Below are 19,928 nucleotides of genomic sequence, written 5' to 3' on the forward strand. Positions count from 1 at the left end.
CCCCTCCCCCCCCCCCCTCCCCACAGACAGACATATTATACCAATACCCTCCCTCTCTTCATGTGTCACCATCTCTCCCCTTGACTTTAACCTAATTATATATGCACAAGTTCATTCAACTTAAAAGCATACACTAAAATCATCAATGAACCAACAACAATATACGCAGTACAATCCCACATGCGGAGTGTAGAAACAAAAGTGTATAAATAGTCTTATCCCTGTCTTGTGAAGGTAGAGAAACTCGAAATCAATCTATTACTTTAAATTAAAAGAATTCAATGATCTAAATGTTGCATGTATGAAAGGACGGCATGTGAATACTATCATATGGATCCTTTCGTACATTGACTGTGGTATTCAGATGCATTCACATAAGACCAGAACATTTTCCTTTCAATATTTTGGTACCATACAAAAGAAATTGAGTATTCTAAGTCCAAATTAAACTTTAGAATAATGGGTGGAATAGCTCAATACACTTAATGTCAAATATTTCGAACCTTAGCACTTATCAAAGCGTAACACATTGTAAAGTCGACCATAAAACAGTTGAATCACAGTCTATTTTAGCATAATTGAATGTTTCAAGTTAATTATTATGACAACTTGTACCTAGCTACCATGTTATTTGACATTATTGGATTAATCTATCTATTTGATAAGCGCTATCGACAACTTGCTTTTTTATAAAGGAGAAAATAATTGTGTTGATTTTGTTACGTACGTCGTAAATTAACTTTTTGTGTGTAATATTGTCAAACAAAAAAAGTAGATAGTGAGGGGATAAAAAAAAAGGAGACAATTATCAATACATGACCTATATAAGCATCATGTTAGCTTTTCTCAAAATCATACCCAGAAAGTCAGCTAAAAAAGGGGGAAAGATTAAAGAAAATCAGAAAAAATAAAATAAAATCTGCACAAAGAATAATGAATCATCTTATTCCAAAAACGAGGATATAGAAATATCAGGAGAAGAAAAGAATTAATGACAAAAATAATACGTAAACGTATATCACGAGATGTAACATATAGTATTTAATAGCATGAATAGGGTAAGCTTGACAGTGAAGTAACATAATAATATTTTGAACAAGAAAACTTGGCAACCAGTAGCTGGGCCAATTAAAGGATTTTGTATAAGTAAAGTCCAATAGAAAAAGGAATCTTTTACGTAGCATACAAATAAACATTTGTGTAGGGTTAAATGTTCTTGTGTATTATACATTATATGAACCAATAATGTAATGGATCTTTGCATTTTAAATTCAATTTAATTTGTTTGCTCTTAACCTTACATTATGGAATGTAAGTTGATGGATGCCTTCACCTCGGTAAGATTTTTATCTTGAAAGAGATTAAGTAAAATAAGTTTCAGATCATTGATTATGTAACATAGGAGAGTAATAACACGTTAATATAGCTGAAGCCTTCAAGTCCTATTATATATTGACGAGGACTTTTTTCATTATTTATTCTATTTTCTATAGAACCTTGCCAATACAATCAATGGAGTTATCGTACATGACTTCAATTCTTTAATGTTACTAGTATTTATGTAGTTTAACTTTGTTATATTATATATAACTTACCATAATCTTTAAATATAACTAATTTCAGTATTTATGAGCAATTATGAAAGTTTTATTTATAGTGATAAGATAATGGAGTATAAAAGTTTTATATATAATTAAGAGAAAACAAAAAACAATAAATGTGGTGACATGAAAAAAGGGACCCTCGTTCAGTGTGTAACTTCATTTTCTAAGCTTGCGGAGGACACAGATAGGACAGACTTGGTCAGCCTCAGTTTTGTGAAAAGACACTATCACCCTTCTTTATTTTACTATACTTGCACAACTAGGGTTAACTTCCTCATAAAACAACCCAATTAATCTCCAAAAAAACTTACTCGCACCCTTTACTTGTATTTTCATGTGCAAGTATATAAATATTTTTCCCACCTAAATATGACCAATTGATCGACATATATGTATATTTGGTTAGATATAATTAACAGCATGCACATAAATGTATCTTTACTAGTAAATTTTATACGCCTTCTCTCTAATTAGGTCCATTTGTTCAGAAAAAACATATCTAAGCGTGGATTTGTAAACAAACATAAATAAATTACTCAACTCAATATAGATTATATATTAATGACGATGATTGAGCCGTTGGAATAGTGTTAATCTATTCATTTTATAGTGGGACATATGTAAGTTTTTCGAAGAGTCAACTTGAAAAGTTAAAAGGGGGCAAAATCAATCAACTTTTAAGAAAAAAATAGTGCAATATCTAGTGGTAGCCTTTTTCATGTTTCTGATTTTAAACTGTTTCTGCTCCCTAGCTTAAATTAGTACTAAATTTTCTTTCTTTTGTTTGCATGAAATAAAGGAGACTTTTGTTGTTCTAAAGCTTTCACAACGCAGAAATTAATCCCATTGTCTTATTATTGACAAACACCTTTTGTGCTTTTTCTTCTCTATTTAATTATCAATTTTTTCATCAACATTGCCAACTTTCATTAATTTTCCTCCCTACCTACAAGGTAATGTTAATGTGGTCCATTTTCCCTCTTTTGCAATCGATTTCGCTATTGTCTCCTTCTGTATATATATGATCGTGTCTAAGGTCATATCAGGTTCAAGCTCAAGGAACTACACATTATTGACTAGCTACAATATGCAGCGCCGTGGCTAAGAACATTATTATTTGTACACAATATGGAAAAAATTACAAATAATATAGTAACAAAATTGATTATTACTTATTTTACATTCTAGAAAAAAATTACTACAAACTAATGCTATTTGAAAGGTAGAAAAATTTCTGAAAATGAAAAGATGTGTTTGACACTAAGAGAAAATTATAAACTATTATCCCGTCGTACATGTGACTTGACTTGATACTGAAAAATTTTCAAAGAGGCTGAAGAACTGATCAAAGATAAGAGGGTCGACAATTTTTATTTTAATTTTAAAAAAGTAGGGTTTGTCCCTAGTAAAAGAAAAAAAAAACATCAAATTACTTTTTCTCTTTTTCACGGTTTGAATAGAATTTGTGTTTTTTTTTCTTCATTGACTCGAGGTGCTGCACTGATTTTCACTATACCTTGCAGCAATTAATACTTAGCAATTTATTTTAGCAGTATAGTAGTGGGTATATACACTCATTAATTACTTATTGAGCTACTACTACTACATGGAAATCATGAATTGACAATGCTACTTTTTGACTTCATGTCTCCTATATGAGTATTTCATTTCCCTGTTATGACCTACCAACTCGTATTATACACAAACTCTGCCTTAATTTTTGCATCTTCTTCTATGCAAATTGCATCTACTAAATAGCTAGCCACTAGATCTCATGTTTCATACTCTCTCCGTCCACTTTTAATTGTCATCTTGTGCATTTTAGAAGTCAATTTGACTAATTTTCAAAATTAAATTAGTTTATATTAATTAGATATTTTAAACAAATATTTTAGATATTCAAAAACTATACGAAAAATACTATAAATTGCTATTTTTACATATCAATATGATGAAAAAAATACATAATAAAATATTAAACAAAGTTCTTATAATTTGACTATGAAAAAGGAAAACTATGACAATTAAAAGTGGATTGAGAGATTTGTACCCAAAGCAAGTCGTAGAAGTTCTATACTTCCTCTGTCTTGCTTCGTTTCCAAGTTGTATTTGATGAGTTAGAAAGTTTAAAAACACGAAAATCAACATTTGAGTGCTTTGTTACAATTTACAAATTAAAAAATTGATTAATTTTGGAAGTTTTTAATCATTCAGGGAATAACCTTAGGAAAAAAAGGTGCATGGGAGTAGTTGGGAAAGTAGAGAAAAAGGTGGAGTCCTTTTTGGTGAATGCTTTTTCACTACCCAAGAATTCACATATTATAACAATTAAATTAAATTATTACAAAGTTGGGGGATAGAAAGAGAAAGATAAAAGATTCTTTTGCATTATGTAACAAATGAGAAAAATCTAAGATAAAAAAGTTTTAAGTCCCAACATTATAAAATGTCTTTGATTTGGTAAACACAACTCTACCACGACACATTGATTTGTGTTTTTTCGTCCTTATATTAACAAGAAACATTATGAATTGATATAAAAAACAAAAAAAGATTCTAGTAAAAGTTGTAATGAATAAATGTTTTTGATTCTTTTCCAAGAAGATACAAGAGTCAATTCCCTCCAACGCGTCAACCAAAAAAGGACTAACAGTGTCAACCTTTCACTTGCATTAGCTTTTGGCTTCACTAGCATTTTCATACTCATACATAACTCTGCAACAAGAGATAACGATATTCCTCCTTGGAAGACAATGACTTAATTAGTTTTATTTTTTGTTTAATCTATATTTAATATAGCTCTTGATGAAATGATATACTAAAAAAGAGTAGATTTCTTACCAAAATACTTATTTGAACTTTTAAAAAGTTTGCTCAAAATTACTATATTTTAAAAACTATTTGGTCAAACTCAAACTGTTTCTTAACGAAGGTACTTTTTTTGAAGAAAAAATAAATCAAAATAAGCTTATTTTAGAAGTATAGCGTATAAGCTATATGTAATTAGAACTTAATTAGAGTTTATCACCGATTAACTTGATTAATTGATTTTAACTTGCCCAAATTTAGCTTGACCTTGTGTTTAAACACACATAATTCCTTTATCACTCTTATACTTAGGCTAAGCCTTTGAATGATGATATTCCTATTTAATGAGTCAAGTCATATATACTTGTCTTCTTTTGCATGTTAATTGTGGGCCGAAATAATGATAAGGGGAAATCCAAGTTTGCAACTCCCACCTCCAGAATAATACTTGGTGGGCTTGGCCCAATCTTAATCACTTGGTCTTCGATGTATCTTCAATTTCTAAATATCAAAGTGCCCAAGCAAGTTCCCATTATATGAGTCTTTTCTACAATCTAATGTTCAGTATTTTGAGCTAATTAACTTTCTTATAATTGACCTCAAGACAAGGATTCGATTCCCGTTTAATATGATTTACCTTTGAGGTCGATTTTTAACGAAAAACTACCTCATGAAAGTAACCCAAATATAATATTACTGTCCTGAAAAAAGATATTTCATACCATTTTGTTGATTGTCCTTTATCAAAACATGGAACTAGTCGATCAACTAGCTATACTATATGAAGCTTTTGCAGTGGAACGGTAAAGTTAAGCACAAAATAAAGAAAAAACAATAATTTTAAACTTGGAAAAGGTGATTCTTCATATCCTAAGCCAAGTAAAGGGAATTAGATCATTATCGAATTTAGTTGGACTCCAACATAGATATCTCGATATTTTAAAAAAAAAAAATCATTATCATGTCCGAATCAAAGAGTGGGGAACTATACTAAATAAAAGACATGGTTAGAAAGAGGACAAAATTTTGCAACATATATATTTGGCAATTACCTCCTCCATAAATCTCTCTAAAATCAGAATCTTACTGGAATGTTTGTTTATTTCAGCCCTTTCCTCTTATTTATATTATATACTACTATATGTCATTCTCTTATCCGACCACTCCCAATTTGAATCCTAAAATGTGCAAGTGCAATGAATTTGACTAGAAATACATATAAATATTGATATAAGGTTTATCTACATTCTCAAAAACATACCGACAATATCCTATATATACATAAAAATAATTTTAATCTTATTCAGCACAAAAGTGTTATTCTAATAAGCCCTTGCCCCTATAATTGCATGTTATTTTTGTTTTTTATTCGATGTTTGATCTGATCCCAAATATGGAGTAAAGTGCTTCCTAACAAAGATAACTCTACTTACCACAATCCTAGATATAAATTGAATAAGGAGAACGCCAATCCATGTCATCCAACAAAACGAGTGTTTTTGAAAGGATCACCACAATATAACAGTGTAAAAAACAACAAACCTCTTTAATTTGAACATCTGTCTCTTCCTCAATTGACGATTGATATTATGTATATATGTTCAAACACAAATGATGATGAGTAGTACTAATAACTAAAAGCAACAACACAAATCCTCAAACCCCACACGAGATTCACACTAGAAAGTCTTGTTTTTTTTCCTTTATGAAAAGATCACTTCACCCAAAGAAAATGGAACATATGAAAAGCAAAGTTGGAATATAATGAATTAAAAACAAATAGATAAGACCACGTAAGTAGGTTTACGTGTTGATACAATTGGAAAGTGGCTTTGCACCATTGGTTATGAGACAGAATATCTTTGCTTATGTCCCACGCAATTATCCATTAGCACTTCCATTTTCCAATCACTTTATATAATATTGTGTCAAATAGGGTCTTCAATTCCCATATTGAAGTAGACTCATCATTTGTAATTCAACGACGAATAAAGTCTTATATATTTAAAATATGATATACATTGAACGTTTTTAAAATAATACATTTTTGGAGCTTTTCAAAAATCTGAACAACATAGATAAACGGTATAAGATCTTTTGACGTAAATTGTATGATTTTTGTCCAGAATAAACTGTATTTTGCCATATTAAAAGTATCTTTCTAACTTAGTCGAACAATAAACAAGATGACACATGTCCTATTATCCCAAATACACCAAACAAAAGCAAAAAAGACTTGTATTCATACACGAAAAATATGTTTAAAACTAAAAAATCTATAAAAAGATAAAAAAAAAAGAGAAGAGAAATAGTACTTTAAAAAGGTTAAAAGTTACTATTTCTGTTTTAACTTACTATTCAGAGAGTATCCTTATCCATGATATAAACATGCATACCAAATTTTATATCATCATATAATCATAACACTCCAAAACTAAACATGTACACCCTGGAGATTCAATTCACCTAATTGAATAGTACTATTAAAGGAAGTGATAAATCATTTTGCAAAATGAGAAGTCAGTATATATGTTAAGAGGATAAAATAAAGAAATAAAAAATAAGTGTACCATATAGCGATAGACACCTAGTCTTTATTTTGTCATTACTAGAAAACATTTAACGGCCCACCAAATGTAGTATATTTTTATTTAATAAGAGCATATATCGTGCAACCTAGAAATTAAAAGCACAACTGAAAATGGCTCCAACAAACTCAGACATTTGGGCTCAATCAATTATGTGCAACGACAACAACATGAGAAGAAGGTTCAATGATGAGCAGATTAAGTCATTAGAAAACATGTTTGAGACAGAGTCAAGGCCTGAATTGAGGACAAAACAGCAATTGGCTAAAAGACTTGGCCTGCAGCCAAGACAAGTAGCTATATGGTTTCAGAACAAGAGAGCTAGATCGAAATCGAAGCAACTTGAATTGGAGTATAGAATGCTTCAAATCAGTTATGACAACTTAGGTTCCAAGTATGAATTACTGAAAAAAGAGCATGAATCCCTCCTCATCCAGGTAATTTTCAGGCCACGGTACTGTTCAATTGATAGGGCAAAAACAAACTTCGGGAAGATTCTGTTTCTGTTGGGCTAAATATCTAATTATGTTCTCAACAAACTATTATTACAATACCTTTGTTTCATTTCAACAATCTTCACACACAACAGACTCTAGCAGAAGGCTTTAGATCACAAGTTTTAAAAAATCAACATTCTAGTATGAATCGCTAATAGTCTTTTTATGTTTACAGCTGCAGAGACTTAGAAAGTTAATGGAAAAGGATGAGATTGAGAAAGATGTCATTAAATCAGAAACGGAAGTGAAACAAGATGATTTTGGCTTACCTTTGGCTTTGTGTGAAGACAGCAGGGGAATTGACTACTTGGGACCAGAATCTGATATTTTAGACATGGCACAAATAGCTGATGGCTTATCGGAGATTGAAAATGGATACAACTTCGAGTCGAGAACGTTTCTTCATGATAATACTGGTTGTACATCACCATTGTGGGAATTTTAATTAGTGTTGGAACTTTGCTGTCTGTTACAGAACCTTTTTGTCAGTACAACCTAAAATGAATGATGAATAATGAGATGTAAACAATCATATATAGCGATTTCTTAATATGTACTGCCAAAACTCATACTTGTATCTACTAAATTAAAGATGGTTTAAGCAAATAGGTCAAGAAAGCTCTGCAGTACTAAACAGGAAGCTAAGCAAGCTCTTAATAAAATCAGTAAAATTCTCCTTATGCCCACTATATCCAACCTCGGAAGATAAGTTCGTGTTCATAAGAAGTGCATGCTCGAAGATAGGGGTATTACATTCTATATGTCATCTTAGATAAGCACGGATACTTATATCTCTTTGTTTTTCCGATTTTCCAAGATATTGACGAGCTTCTAGGTTGGCAGACTTTACTAAAAGAAGAGGTGTAGAAAGAAACTGTCGCAGATAGGAAATGGGAAAGATAAGTGATGTCCAATACACTTTTTGGCTCAATGAACGGGAAGAGTGGATATAAATGACAGGAGTATCAATTATATTACTTTTCAGTTCATGTGAGTCAAACACCAAAACAAAATCATGTATAATGTAGTTGAACTGTAACAACAAAACGCCCTTTGGTGGCTGTCAAGTAACATTAGGCGAAATTGAAAGTAAACACCACATGCATATTAGTGTGTTTTCATACATTTGTGACACCCACATTAAGTTGCAACATTTTTTATTTCACGACTGCTAACTCTGTACAAAATCTGCTAATAAGAGAACCAAGCAGTCAGCAAAGTTGCTCAAATTAAGGTGTTATATTTGGTAGTCACTACTCACTATATTACTTGAGATGCAATTAGCATTTCTAATTTTGTTTGAAATTACGATTAGGATGTCAACAAGAGATCTATTGTGTAACCATAGTTGATGTTCTTGGCTCACTTCGGAAAATATAACAGAGAAAGATACTAAACAAAATAGCTCAAAATCTTTGATATAGATAAAACACAAATTCATCAATGTTTTTAGGATAAAATTGAACAAGCAACCCAACAATACGTTTCTCAACATCAGCAACTACATGTTGACAGAAATTCAAAATCACCATCTACTTGATCTTCTTCTTAGGCCTCAACTGCAATACCAAAGAAATGGTAAAAGTTAAGTGAGAAATCAACATATAAGAGTTTTATAATGTGTCTTGAAGAGTCTAATGAAATGAACCTGGTTGCTGTGCCCACACTTCTTCTTGCGGCAGTTGACAGCACGGGGATGTAGGCGAGCATAGCACCTTTAGAAATAAAGAAATAATTAGAAACAAAAATGCATTGACCATACAAAAACCCAGTTTTGACACAGCTAAACTTTTTCCCACTTCCAGCTATTAACACATCTACAACTACATCAATTTTGATAGTCAAACTTTGACCATTGACTGTTTGAAATAACAATATAAAATGGTGACATATTTCATGGTTATAATTAAATGAGACATGTCTACAGTTGTAGAAAATATTTCAATGTTTTCTCATAGTTGACAAGGGAGTTAAATTACCAAAACTTGGTACCAAACCAAAACCTAAACCTTAAGAGCACAAACAAATATCCAGTAATCTAGAAAAGTCTCAAGTGGTGCTGTTAATTGCTATGATTTGTTCTTGAAAAAACATATAGTCAATGATTTTTAAGGCAGAGAGGACCTGGATGCCCTCAAAATAAGAACTGAAATGAAAATATAAGTTGGCAGTAGAGACCACATAAACTAATTCTAGTTATAAGGCCATCATGTATAGCAATTAAAACCAAGTCACTTATCCTGTTAAGTATAATAAAGAGAAGCTGCTCAACAATGACCAGAGTGCTCATTAACATAAAGTGACCTGCAGACCTAGGATTTGTCATCTTGAATGGTAGAAACACTAAATGATTTAAGGTGAGAAAAGTAGCAGAATTCAACATGTGAGGTTGAGTCCGGTGCTCGATGCAGTCCTCTAGCAAAATGATGAACTAGTCACTACCCCAAGGCATTCATGGGTAAGAAAAACAAAGGTTCTTTAAGGAACATGATTGACCATATAATGGAGGCACAATTTATTGTAAATCATGGGGAGAGAAGCATAGAAATGTACAACCACTAGTGAGAACACATTAATTTTCACGTATGCAACTAACCTAAAGCACATGCAGAAGCAGGAGGGACCGAGGGGGTACCACTTGAAATCATGCCAGGTATTATTTGTTCAGATATATCTTCCTCTATTATGAATAATATATCAAACTGACACTCCAATTCACATTCCCTCATGTTGGATCATTATTTCATTAAGAAAAAGAGGGAACATTTTTGAAAAATCTACTTAAAATTTCACAAATGAAATGTTACCCGATCACTTTGATTAAACATTTTAAAAGGTCTAAAATACTCCCCATTATGAGACATCAGAAGAAAGTCAGTAAATATGCAATGTATATTTAAGAAATGAATGTATAGACCGTCTACAGAACTTAAAATACTCCCCATTATGAGACATCAGAAGAAAGTCATTACATGGTGTTTCCATCACATTGAAAATATAAGCAACTCTACTCTGATAATGTACCAATTCAGAAACAAATAATTCTCTAATATATGTCCCTATATGAGCTTAATAAATTTGGGTAATAGTAGTATTAGGAAAAAACGCAGTATCAGAAGGACTAGCACAAATATGATCAGAACAATAAAACTACATATGAGGAGCAACATAAGTTCAATGAAAGACTTACTTGCGGCAAATCATCTTCTCCTGATTGTACTTCCTAGCCAAAGCCATCAAAGAAGGCTCAATAATTCCTCCACGAAGCCTCAGCACCAAATGCAAAGTCGACTCTGCAATTGTTCACATCCCATAAAAAGGCATCAACTTTTAGCTAAATTATCAATAACCCATAAAAAAAAAAGTATCAACCTCTAGCTAGATTAACAATAACCCACAAAAAAGCATCAACTTTTAGCTAAATTAGCAATCAATATATCAACCAGGAGGAAGACTGAATCACTTAACAATGGCACTTTCAAATACATATAGACCAATAAATTGAATCTATACCTTTCTGGATGTTATAGTCAGCAAGAGTGCGGCCATCTTCTAGCTGCTTACCAGCAAAAATCAGCCTTTGCTGGTCTGGAGGAATTCCTACAGCACCAAAAAACACATACACAAAATCCTTATACTCAATGATAGAAAAAAAGAGTGTGTTACAAATTTAGCGAGAGTACAAAACAAACAAACCTTCCTTATCTTGAATCTTGGCCTTGACATTGTCAATAGTATCACTGGATTCAACCTCTAGGGTTATGGTTTTACCCGTCAAAGTTTTCACGAAGATCTGCATTTTCTCCGCCTCTCGCCACCAATATTCACTCTTCTTCTCTGCTCTGCTGTTTCTTCATCTCTTAATCCTTTTATATCTAGGGTTTATAGTCAAGTGACGGAAGCCCATTGGGCTTCGATTGGTTCTCCCCAGGAACTGGGCTTGGGACAATGTAACTGGAATCCAAAAGGAGGACTTTTATCGATAAATTAGTCTCTTTTTCTTTTTAAGAAGAACTAAGACATAAGAGATCTATCAAATTTTGATTTTATGCAATAATAGTTCTCATTTTTTTGAATTATAAAGAATAAGGATTTCATAAAGGAATAACTAAGCTACAGTTTAACCTTCAAAAATGTAACCTCAAAGTTAGTCATTTATTTGTATCATGTACAAAAATAATAACAAATGATGCTTTAGCGATTTAAAATTTATCAACTTGGACTAATGTTTCATTACATAATCCACGAGAAAAATTAGTTGCGTGCTAACCAATATTTTTATTTGAAAGACCATTCGGTTTATAGACGAATTCATTTTAGGGATTATGATATGAAGAATTATTTGATGTGAATTGTTGTAGCATGCTTATTTGGTATATAATAATGATAATGACATATCTAGTGTAATATCACAGCTGGGATTGGGAGGTGCAATGCATCCACATTTTATCCTGAGATAAAAATGTTGTTTCCGATTTACTAGTATACTCAATTTTATTAACCATAATGAGGTAAAAATGTTGTTTCTGATCTACTAGTATACTCAATTTTATTAACCATGATATTGAAGATCCAAGGTACATAGAATAGTAAATAAAATTTTCTTCAAACATGTTGTTCTTTTTAATAATTCAATCTATGTCTAGTCGAACAGAAGTTCTTTAGAACCTGAAATCATGTCAAGCATAACTTGTGAGATAGTATCATATGAAAATATAAACTTTTGCACAGACATAAATTTATTTAATACTAGAGACGTAAATTAAAGATCAACATAAAACGAGGAAAAATTGCAAATGACACCTCAAGGTAACATATAGGTACGTTTTTTACTGCAGGCACCATACTTGAAACACAAACATGGGCCGAAGGTACATAGTTGATAATGCTACAAAAAAAGTACGATCCATCCCTTCACAAAGCAAAACAAGGCACCATAGCAACTTAACAAAGTTCAATCATTATTTATTTTTAGAAAGGTAACATAACAATTAAGAAAGTTGAAATTTTGAGCTTCTAAAAGGGCATTTTCTCTTGCATTTTGGATAATGCCTTGTCAAGTTGGCTCCATTTTTGCTCCAAGGATCCATTATACCCGATTGACATCCGCACCAATCCAGGTGAAATCCCAGCCAACTCCTTCTCTTCATTGTTCAACTCGCTGCTCGTGCTAGAGCCAGAGCACGACATGAGAGTTTCGTAATATCCCAAACTCACAGCCATGAACCCAAATTGGGTAAAGTTTTGCAAGACATTCATCAAACGATTAGCACGTTCCTCAGTTTCCATGTCCACGCAAAGAATTCCCCCATAACCATAGTCTTTATTAGCCATGGACTTGATAAGTGCATGATCTGGATGGTCTTCTAGGCCTGGATAGATCACTTTCAGCCCAAGTTTGGTCATCCTAGAAGCATATTCCAAAGCCCGTTTGCAGTGTTCTTTCATTCTCAGGCCCAAGTGAGGAAGCCTTTCTGCAAGTTCAAAGGCCACTTTGGGGTTCATAGTTGGGCCCAATAGCATAAGAGACCCTTGATGAAGATCCATCATGGAGTTCACAAGACTTGCTGGCCCACAAACAGCACCTGCATAAATTAAACAATATCCTAATTATCACCTTATCTTAACAATTATTATGCTGCTCACTGCTCAGGTTATTATATTGAAATACAATAACTCAATGACATGCAAGAATATAGCCCCAAAATGTGTGGAATAAACAAAAAGAATGTATGGTCTCATCTTTCTTTATTGTGTCTCTAAGTCCATAATAATACATTTAATTGATGGTCTTTTGAGTTCAATGTATCTAGAAGATCTAGATAACGTTTCAGGATATATACCTACACAATAAGTAGAAATAAAAATAAACTTAAATACCGAAAGACCACTATTAATTACTAATTATTAAGATAGATTGGAGATAGGATAGGATAAGATTATAGAATAATAATTTTAATTTCACACTATAAAACTTAAAAATGTTGCCTCAAAAGCTCCATTATTATTTTCTTTCTTGTTATTTAATCAAATATCTTCATTTTAAAATAAAAGTAAAATTAAATTGAAGATGAACCTTTGATAAGAATAAGTCATAATAATTTAACGTACTACCAAGATCAACTGAATCTACTTTGTCTGATATATAAAAATAAAATACGAAGGAATATTCGTATGAGGATAGAGCTAAAATATAACAAGACAATATTAAAACAATTATGAAGATGACCTCCATTTCTGGTGAGTTCACTTTGCTATTTGCAGAAGCCACGTGTTTATTATCTAAAATAACTAAGCCAAAAATATGACCACTACTGCTACTGATAACTAGGACCAGATTTGAATATTAACCTAAATAATAATTATTGTAATAGTATGTTGAAGTCGGTAAAGAATTCATAAATTTTAAATTTGAAATCTCGTATGTTAGATAGGGGCTTTTTATAAATATTTTGAAACACATGTGATCACCCCTTCAACATCAGGTAGGTACATGTCAGTTATATCACATGTACATGCACAACCTTTACGAACTATTCCGGACAGACGGGACATCGTTAGCTTGTGTTTTTTTCAAAATAAATAAATATAGTAATAATTTAATTTTAAACCACAAATATACTACAAGTAGCATAAATTTTGTACCAAAAAGGAAATAAAAACTCCAATTAAGAAAACACGTGAAATCTTATCTCTAAAGTCGATTTAAAGAGCACTAACATCCAATAATGTAAAGACACCAAAAACTAAGCACGTGTTAAAACATTGTCCCTAAAATCAATCTTTCCAACCTTTCAAAAAAATAAATGTCAAATAAAGTTTATCAATTATGATTTTTCACAATATTTCTCTTTATTTACGTGTCGATGTCGATGAGCCTTATAGTTGGAAAAAGAAATAAATGGTGGAAAATATGATTACAACAATGGACTCTATCAATTTTCAATAATCATGACTAGTTCATCAGCCTAATTACTAGTAATACAATTACATTTTTGTTTTCTGTACCTGCAGATTTAACATATGCATACCAAGAATTATAAGAAAGAGAGAATTTTAGAATTGCCTTAATTAATCTTAACTATTGAGTACCATCTTTTTTGTATTCCTAAGAAAAGTAAATCAAATTCAATTTTATAACGAATATGTAGTATTTATTCTCATAAATAGTTAGGTGAAAGAACTAACTTTACAACTACAATTGGAAAAAAAATGGTTCTACAAATAATTCAGTTTGAGATTATCGACTGTCCTTTTCTTTAGGAATATTCAAGGTTCACGAAATCAAAATTTGCCATTAAGATTCATTGTTCATTTTAATTACGTTTTAAATTTGCAATTAATGATTTTCTTTTCAAAGTCAGGGAGAAGTATACAATTTTCGTCTAAAATATTAATTGATGACTTCAATGCAGAGGAGTGATGTAACTGAAATCAAAGGAAGGACAAAAATAGAGTAAAATCAAACCTGCAATGATATCAGCTGCACCGCTAATGTACTTGGAAATACTATGAACAACAACATCAGCCCCCATTTTCACCGGCGATAGCACCATCGGAGCAAAAGTGTTGTCCACCACCACTGTCACACCTTTTTCATGCGCTATCCTGCTCAACTCCGGGATGTTAGCCACCGTCAGCGTCGGATTTGACACTGACTCAAAATACAGCACATTTGTTCTCCCTTCAACTATAGCTTCCTTAACCATTTCCAAATCCCTTACATCCACAAACGACGTCGTTATGTTACAAGCCCTCGGTAAAAAATGCGTGAGCAACGCATGGGTCCCACCATACAACGTCTGCGAAGCCACCACGTGTCCACCTGCACACGCCGATTTAGCTTATTAGCTCTCCCTCTTCAACTGAATAACAACACACTACTCCATTTGAATATATTATATAAAAAATATCATTAAAATTAAAACGTATAGCTATTGAAAAAGGGGGGAAAAATATGGGCAAAGGCAGCAGGTGTCAACCTGAACTGCAGAGCTGTAACATCACCGATGATATCGCCGACATGCCGGAAGCCGTACAGTAAGCAGCTTCCGTTCCCTCAAGCGCAGCCATGAGGCGACCGAGATTGAGCACCGTCGGATTGAAATGACGGCTGTAGATGAAGAAATCACGGTCAGGACCAAGTTCTCCGGCGAACATGCGGCGCATCGTCTCCGGTTCCATGACGGTGAAGGTGGCGGAGGCCTCGATGGACATGTTAACGCCGCCGTGTTCGCCGAATTCATGGCGTGCATTGGCTAACGCCGCCGCTGGATCCTCCCATACAAGCGATTTTGATTGTTTTTTGCTCACGAAAAAGGAATCGTCGTGATGGTCGCACTCATCGGAACCCGATGATCTCTTCTTGTTAGAAGCAACGATATTGGTGTTTTGGTTCAATGTATCTGCCATTTTTGTGGAGAGAAAAATCAGTAGAGCCCCTTTTGATAAGTAGATTTGGGAAATTTAATCGGTGTGTGTGAGAAAAATAAGGGGAGAGAGCAGTCTATATATAATCGAAAAAATATGAGAAAATAATTAATTAATTAAACCATACCAAAATTAAGGATGGCAAATTACAATTAAAATAATATTTGACTAGACTAATTATTTCTTTTTCAGTTTTGTGTTTTCACTTGTGTTGATTATAATTCATTTTCAGGAACAAACAGATAAGAATGGAGTGAGATCATTAAAGGAAATGCCACTAAATACAATTATGTAACCTTCAATTTACATTTGACCAACACAAAACGTATTATTTTACATTGACCAAACAAAAAATATTTATATCATATAGTCTCCGTTCTAAAATACACTCTCCGATCCGTATATTTCTATTTGCCATATACCTATTTTATCATTGTTATTACTGGTTTAACTATTTCCAGTTACATTAGATAACTTATGATCACAAAACTGGACGAAAATTATTATACTAGGAGTAATATAGTAAAATTATCAATTTATTGATTATATAATTAAGGGGTGTACCAAGTCAAAATGTATGAGAATAACGAGAAAGTATATGTTATTATTTTCTTTTCCCGAATAACTCTTTGAAGCTAAGTTAAATGAAATTAATTTAATATTCAAAAGTATATAGAAAATACTTATAATTTATATTTCTTCTCATTTTAATATTTTTACATTTTAAAATATTAATTAAAATTCATATAATTTGAATCAATAGAAAATAATATAGTATATATTTTAGGAGAAAGGGATGTATAGTCAATGTTGACTAGTTTATATTATAGATCGTAGAAACGTAACTAGTGAGTAGCAAAATTGAATTGGTAGAACGAATCTACCCGTCCTTCCCGACTATATTAGATCAAGTACGTATTTGGGAAATAATATCGAAAAAGTATACCATGCAGAGAAAAGGCAATATATTTAATTTAGAATATATATTAACCCAAGAAATTGCACTCCCTAATTTGAAACATGACACTTGGCAGAACAAAGAGATGTAGTGTAACATATTTTGAATAATGACATGAACCAAGGTGCTAGGTTCTAGTTACAAGGTGTGATATCTTCATTATTATTCGGAAAATTATAAAAATCGAGAACTAGGAAGACTTTGACCACTCATAATTAAAAGAAGTCTGTTCTAAAATATATATATTTGTGTCTATGATATAAAATTCAAATAAAAAAATATATACCTCAAAAATATGAATCGAAGTTTGAATAAAAAGAGATGGATAAAGAACCCAGCTCTTGACCCATATTTTCTTGTTAATAACTATGTATATGACATAAAAATGTCAATAACCAAAGGCATATGCGTGTGTGTTTTGACAATTATAATCATGCTCTTGAAAATCTCGATTCGTTGATTTCCTATAGTTACTTTGTGTCTTCTTAATAATTATATATAATAATAACAAATTTCAAATTGTTTTCGATAGCCCTTTTGGAAGTACTAGACAAATTAATTTGCCTACTCTTTATTACATATACAAAATTAGATATAGAAACAACTACTCAATACAAGTAAAGCTAAAGATTTTGTGGTCCTTTTATAGGGATATATATGTATTACAAGATTACAAAGTCTCTTTCACAATCTCTCCACGTTATATATGAAAACAAGATAGATAGTATGTAGGTACATATATATTTTGCTTCTTTCCTTTTCATTCTAACAAATGGAGCAATGCAAATCGATTCTCAAGTAAATTGTCACTTTAGGCGGGGGACCTGATGAAACACATTCATCAACTATATATATATATATATATATAGATTATGTAGTAGTTTCATGATCTCACACACAGAACATTTTGTTTTTACCAAATATTTCTATTCAGGAATGTAGTGAGACGAATATCATTTCTTCATTTTTAACGATTTCACATTCAAGAGAATATAGATGAACTTAAGAAACATTATCTTTAATGGGTATATACATCGTGAATATAAGTTAAGAAAAGTTATGTATTTGACCGCGCTGTCCAAAGTAATTACATTTGTTAGCCAAAATAGAGTATATACTACTCAAATATTGGTATAAAACCGTTGAACTTCAAATACGGTCATCTTGATTATAACCCAATTTTTATTTTTACTTTTACTTTTATTAAACAAAATAAATCCTTCCACGACCTAAGGTGGGGAAATTGTTTTTACGGGCAACGTTGAAAACAGAAAACATATCCCTAGAAGAGAATCATAATTACTGCCTGCAACACCTTGGAAACATAATTCCATGCAAAACTAAATATTGTTAAAAATCTTGAGGAATTTCATGCAAAATTAATTATTTCATAGTACCCCTGGTGAATTAGCAGTCTCACAACAAAAACGGATTCACAATTTAACTAAACTTTACAGGTTCAATTGTTGAAGTTTTTATTATTGAATTTATTATATTTTTAAAATTATAATTTTATGATAGACTATATTTAATTTTATCGGCTTAGATGAATTAGTGAAAATGATGAATTATATCTATATTATTTAGCAATAAATATTAACGTGCTTATTAGTATGTTTTTTTTTAACTACTAATTAAGACACGCCCATGACCATGTGGATGATATTCTGCCATTAACTAAATTTAGCAATGATAATTACGTTTTTAACTATTAAAACACCCCTCGACCATGTGGATGATATTCTTTTATTAATTAAAAATAATATATGGTTGTAGCATTTTTCTCTTGGTGCAATTGTGCATTTATGATCAATAAAATGAGATTAATTGTTAAAATTACTCTAACTCCCTCCGACCGTGGATGATATTCTTCATTAACTATATTTAGCATTAATAATACATATATTAACATGCTAATCACGTTTTTTAGCTATTAAACACCCCTCGACCATGTGAATGGTATTCTTCCATTAATTTAAATAATATATGGTTGTAGCATTTTTCTTTGGGTGCAAATGTGTAAGAAACACAGAGAAGAAAATTTCAACGTTGATATTTCATTTATGATCAATGAGACTAATTGTTAAAATTACTCTAACTTAGAAAATATATTACTCGTAATTCAGTCCATCTTTTATTTTGGTCGAAATGCCATGGAGAATATTTAATTTCTAAGGTTTACATTTTATTTCCCAGTTAGATTAAAAAAATGAAAGATCAGTTGAAACTCTGGGATGAAGAAATTATTATTAGTTCAACCATTTTGAATGTAACAGCTTGCTATATTAAAAGCTACCAGCTTTACATTAATTCTGATTAATTTATTTTAAAAAATATGATATAGTGCATATACTAATTATATGCTAATTACGACCATCAAATCGTAAAAAAGTCAGCTTTTCATTTATCAAGCATACAATTTTCCTTCATTTAGTGAACCAAAAGAAAATCGTGTTAATAACGTGAAAGAAAAAATATAATAATTCAGGACACATTTTTTGAAACGCATGAAACACACAATTGAAAATTATATTACACGAATTAAAATATTCGATATAGTAATGATGTAGTGTATAACTTAAATTCTTACGTAAATAAAAATCGAGATCGTACACCGTAAATATCGTCCAGTAATTTATGTGAATATGTATGTCTACGGACAAGGAAATTCCACATATATAATGATAAAAATCAAAATATTGAACTGCAAACGAAAACTTTTTATCTGTACAAAAGTCCAAAAATATAATTTTGGTTGGAATTTTGTGATATCGACAATCTATCTCAAACAAATTATTGTTAAATTGACTTATAGAAAGAAAAGAAAAAAAAAAATTGTATACTAGTTTTAGAAGGAAGTTAAAAGAGTAGTATGTAGTTTATTTTCTTTTTCCAGAATACTAATTGATTCTATAAAGACAAGAAAACATTATTTGAAAAAGCAAATGGCACGCGTCTTTGTTCTTAATATATATAAATATATATATATATATATATATATATATGTTGTTTAAGTAATATTGATACATCCAAGGAAAAAATT

The 19,928-nt window shown here is 31.4% G+C and overlaps 3 protein-coding genes across 3 annotated transcripts; 1 reads left to right on the forward strand and 2 right to left on the reverse strand.

Moving 5' to 3' along the window:
* The first annotated feature begins 7,069 nt into the window (after positions 1-7,069).
* LOC102589092 (homeobox-leucine zipper protein ATHB-7-like) lies at positions 7,070-8,177 on the forward strand. Its single transcript, XM_006343720.2, has 2 exons — positions 7,070-7,437; positions 7,673-8,177. The coding sequence occupies exons 1-2, from the start codon at positions 7,114-7,116 to the stop codon at positions 7,940-7,942; spliced, it is 594 nt and encodes a 197-aa protein (XP_006343782.1). The 5' UTR covers positions 7,070-7,113; the 3' UTR covers positions 7,943-8,177.
* Positions 8,178-8,872: 695 nt separating this feature from the next.
* Positions 8,873-11,356, reverse strand: LOC102589413 (ubiquitin-60S ribosomal protein L40). Its single transcript, XM_006343721.2, has 5 exons — positions 11,194-11,356; positions 11,011-11,097; positions 10,688-10,790; positions 9,146-9,212; positions 8,873-9,056 (listed from the first exon to the last, which is right to left on the reverse strand). Exons 1-5 carry the CDS (start codon positions 11,294-11,296, stop codon positions 9,030-9,032), a joined length of 387 nt encoding a protein of 128 aa, XP_006343783.1. The 5' UTR covers positions 11,297-11,356; the 3' UTR covers positions 8,873-9,029.
* Positions 11,357-12,301: 945 nt separating this feature from the next.
* Positions 12,302-15,997, reverse strand: LOC102589744 (methionine gamma-lyase-like). The gene is made up of 3 exons (XM_006343722.2): positions 15,480-15,997; positions 14,966-15,322; positions 12,302-13,082 (listed from the first exon to the last, which is right to left on the reverse strand). The coding sequence occupies exons 1-3, from the start codon at positions 15,907-15,909 to the stop codon at positions 12,514-12,516; spliced, it is 1,356 nt and encodes a 451-aa protein (XP_006343784.1). The 5' UTR covers positions 15,910-15,997; the 3' UTR covers positions 12,302-12,513.
* Between the last annotated feature and the right edge of the window lie 3,931 nt (positions 15,998-19,928).

This window comes from Solanum tuberosum, unplaced genomic scaffold (genome assembly GCF_000226075.1).
Source record: "Solanum tuberosum cultivar DM 1-3 516 R44 unplaced genomic scaffold, SolTub_3.0 scf00048, whole genome shotgun sequence".
In the NCBI taxonomy this organism is placed as follows: Eukaryota; Viridiplantae; Streptophyta; class Magnoliopsida; order Solanales; family Solanaceae; genus Solanum; species Solanum tuberosum.